This window comes from Berghia stephanieae, chromosome 7 (assembly GCF_034508935.2).
Source record: "Berghia stephanieae isolate SIO BIC M18660-M18661 chromosome 7, UCSD_Bste_1.3, whole genome shotgun sequence".
Taxonomy (NCBI): domain Eukaryota; kingdom Metazoa; phylum Mollusca; class Gastropoda; order Nudibranchia; family Aeolidiidae; genus Berghia; species Berghia stephanieae.
In genome coordinates, this window is record NC_088366.1 from 15,703,984 (window position 1) to 15,707,503 (window position 3,520).

The 3,520-nt window shown below is 39.7% G+C and overlaps 1 protein-coding gene across 2 annotated transcripts in view; it reads right to left on the reverse strand.

The window, feature by feature from the left end:
- Positions 1–540: 540 nt before the first annotated feature.
- Positions 541–3,520, reverse strand: part of LOC144976158 (uncharacterized) — a 10,282-nt gene continuing 7,302 nt past the window's right edge. Inside the window, exon 4 of one of the 2 annotated variants that reach the window (XM_078920340.1) lies at positions 541–3,410. In XM_078920340.1, coding sequence (XP_078776466.1) covers positions 2,914–3,410 — 497 coding nt within the window. In that variant the 3' untranslated portion in view covers positions 541–2,913. The remainder of the gene's footprint in view (positions 3,411–3,520) is intronic. The other variant, XM_078920339.1, reaches the window with a different exon arrangement.

Consider the following 3,520-nt stretch of genomic DNA (forward strand, 5'->3'; position numbering starts at 1 on the left):
GAGACATGACGCCTGTTAGGCGATAATACTATTTTTTCCGACAGAGACAACGCTGTCAACGACCAGGTACTCATTTTACACTTGAGTACGGTGAGAGAATGTGAGTAAGGAGCCTTTTCCAAGGACTCAACTATGCGCCGAGCGAGGCTCAAACCCAGACCTTCCGATCCGAAAGCGAGTGCCATACCACAAGATCACATAGCCACACAATGGGAGTGATCTATATTAACTTTCCACATGCTCGAGGTCATTGGTCACATTGCAAAATGTCCTCAAAGTGACCCCCATAGTGAAAAGTGCTCACAGCTTTCGAAATATCTAACATCACGATTGGTCATTTTGTTCTGTTTGACACATGTGTATGTTTACAACTTTCATAAACATAGCAGCGTGTTGACATTTTAAAAGAAATATCCAATCGTTGTACAGCAATAAATCATGTGATTGATGACTTGGTTGGACGAAAACCTGAATATAGATAGTATGCAGATGACGTCACTCAAGCCTTTGTTATTGTTTTTGCCATCCGCGTTTGTGAGTTGTTCTCACTAAACTGTATTAACCAGATATTAAAAGTTCACGGTTACACACAGTTTGTGTGTTGGTCCGTTATACTTCCGGATGGCAATGTTGTGAACTCCTTGGCCAAGCGCATTCTATCTATAGATCGCTCGCATAAATAGAGAATAAACATTTCGCGGCGGCGATGGTGGGATCGAACAAACCTGGCCGGGGAGAGCGTGACTCAAACAACAAACACTAAGTCTAAGAAGCCACAGATTATGAACACACATGCACGCTTCAAAGTAATGGAAATGAATCTATTTTTAATAGCTGCTCACCGCGTTACATTTTATTTGAACAATCTGAGTAAGGTTCGTGTTAAACAATGTTTCAAAGATAACCTAAACTATAGATAGTATGCGCTTGGCCAAGGAGTTCACAACATTGCCATCCGGAAGTATAACGGACCAACACACAAACTCTGTGTAACCATGAACTTTTATAGTCTGGTTAATACAGTTTAGTGAGAACAACTCACAAACGCGGATGGCAAAAACAATAACAAAGGCCTGAGTGACGTCATCTGCATACTATCTATAGATAGTATGCGCTTGGCCAAGGAGTTCACAACATTGCCATCCGGAAGTATAACGGACCAACACACAAACTCTGTGTAACCATGAACGTTTATAGTTAGGTTAATACAGTTTAGTGAGAACAACTCACAAACGCGGATGGCAAAAACAATAACAAAGGCCTGAGTGACGTCATCTTCGAACTATCTATAGATAGTATGCGCTTGGCTAAGAAGTTCATAACATTGCCATCCGGAAGTATAACGGACCAACACACAAAACTATGTGTAACCATTAACTTTTATAGTCTGGTTCATACAGTTTAGTGAGAAGAACTCATTAACGTGGATGGCAAAAACAATAACAAAGACTTGATTGACGTCATCTTCGTTCTATCTACAAACACGATTTTGAAGACACGATAATAATCAGATAAAGTAAAGTGGAAGAGTAGGAATAAAGTAAGTAGTTATGGCATGAATGAAACATTGCAAAAATCATAAGAAAAACGTTTCGGTAAGAGCGACTAATTAAAGGTAACGTTTTATCAACCCATCAATTAGTGTGCTGGATGTCGTAAAATCAAGTGACTCCTTTTTATTATTAGTATTTAAAAAAAAAAACTTCTTCCTTTGGCTGCATTACGTAATTCTACCTGGCAACCATTTTTTTTTCGTATTCAACGGGTCACCAATACCTATTTTTCTCTCCTTTTTTTAAAAATCACAAATTAGATAAGACGTTAATCAATTTGAAAATATTTAGCACACTAACTGATGGGTACTGGTTAATCATCTTTGCTGAATGTTCATATTGCTATTTAAGTAAAGACAAGCATGGATATCAATGGCCGCATATTATTTTTTAAAAATGTGGAAATTCATTCAGGGGAAGGCCAGTTAGTAACAATCCTTAACTCTCTCCTTACCGGCCATTTTCCGGATTTTCCCCAAAACTGCACATCCAACTAACACAAAAATAGATTTAATTTTTTATCACTCAAACACAATAGCTGTAAGTTCTTTCCATACCTACATAATTTCTTTAGCAAAACACGCTCTACAACACTCGGTTCATTTTCTTTAAATTTTATGATGTACGAGAGAAATTTAAATAAGAAAAATGTTGGTTGTACCGTAACGAATGTGACGATTTTCCTATAGTTGATAGGGAGAACGTTGACCGTCTGGTTCAACCGAGATTTCGGGACATTGGAAGATCTGCCGCTGAATCTCAACACCATTGAGGATCCGCACGAGCCACAGATGATTACTTCTTACTTACTTACTTATCAGAACCACCTGATCTCTAGCCCTTCGGGCTTGTGCCATGACGTAGCAGTTAAACGTCTTTTGGATTTGGTAGGAGGAATGTGCATCTCAGACGATTGCTTCAAATCGACAACGTTGGTTTAGACATAACGCACGACCTGGTGGAATCAACCGAGACGATCCAATCCGAAGACAGAGATGCGAAAGGCTCATTTTTAAAAATGGAGCTTTTTTACATAGCGCAATATCCACTAAACGTGCTCAAAGCGCTTTACACAAGGATTCCCTGGCTAACAGCAACACTTGATATGTAGGACGAGACATGACGCTTGTGTGTAGGCGATATTACAATCATTTTCGGACAGAGACAACGCTATTAACGGCCAGGTACTCATTTTACACATGAGTACGGTGAGAGAAAGTGAGTTAAGAGCCTTTTCCAAGGACTCAACGATGCGCCGAGCGAGGTTCGAACCCAGGACCAGTGATACGTAAAGTAAGTCATGGATAGCAAAGGGATGAAATCATAGGTCAATAAATAACCATTTTATTGACAAACGGTATCATAGTTTTGACAAATATAAATCCATCTTCCTCCAACTTTGTTTCGCCAATTTCGGACGACACTTCTTCAGCGCGAGACGCCGATTCCACCAATGCCCCTGTTTATCCAGAGTAAGCCTGACGTACAACATCGTATCCGACTGTCTCCGCATTCCCGCCAAAATGACTTGACAAACGATCTGAAAAACATTGTGGATTATTTCGCCGTCCTGATTCACAGGCCTTTTGCTGTCTTTATTCAAATGCTCAGCGAGAACCGACATGCCCGTGGCCTCGAAGGTAATCATTTGAGCGATGGTGACGCCTTTTTGACAATGGAAAGCTCCCAAATTGTACAGAGCCAGTATCATTTCGAAGTAGTCCCCCTGGCATATGAAAGTGAGCAGACATTTGCCAATCATATTCTGGACCATCAAGAGATGAGCAGCGTACTTTACGTTTTTGGGGCTGTTGCTGCATTCCACCATAGACAAGCCGAATTCGAACATGTGAAGAACTGAAAGTAGAAATTCCAGACAGTAAGTAGGAAGGCTGGAAAAGGTTAATTACGATTTGATGAATGTATATAATAATAATAATAATAATTTATAATGATAATAATATTAA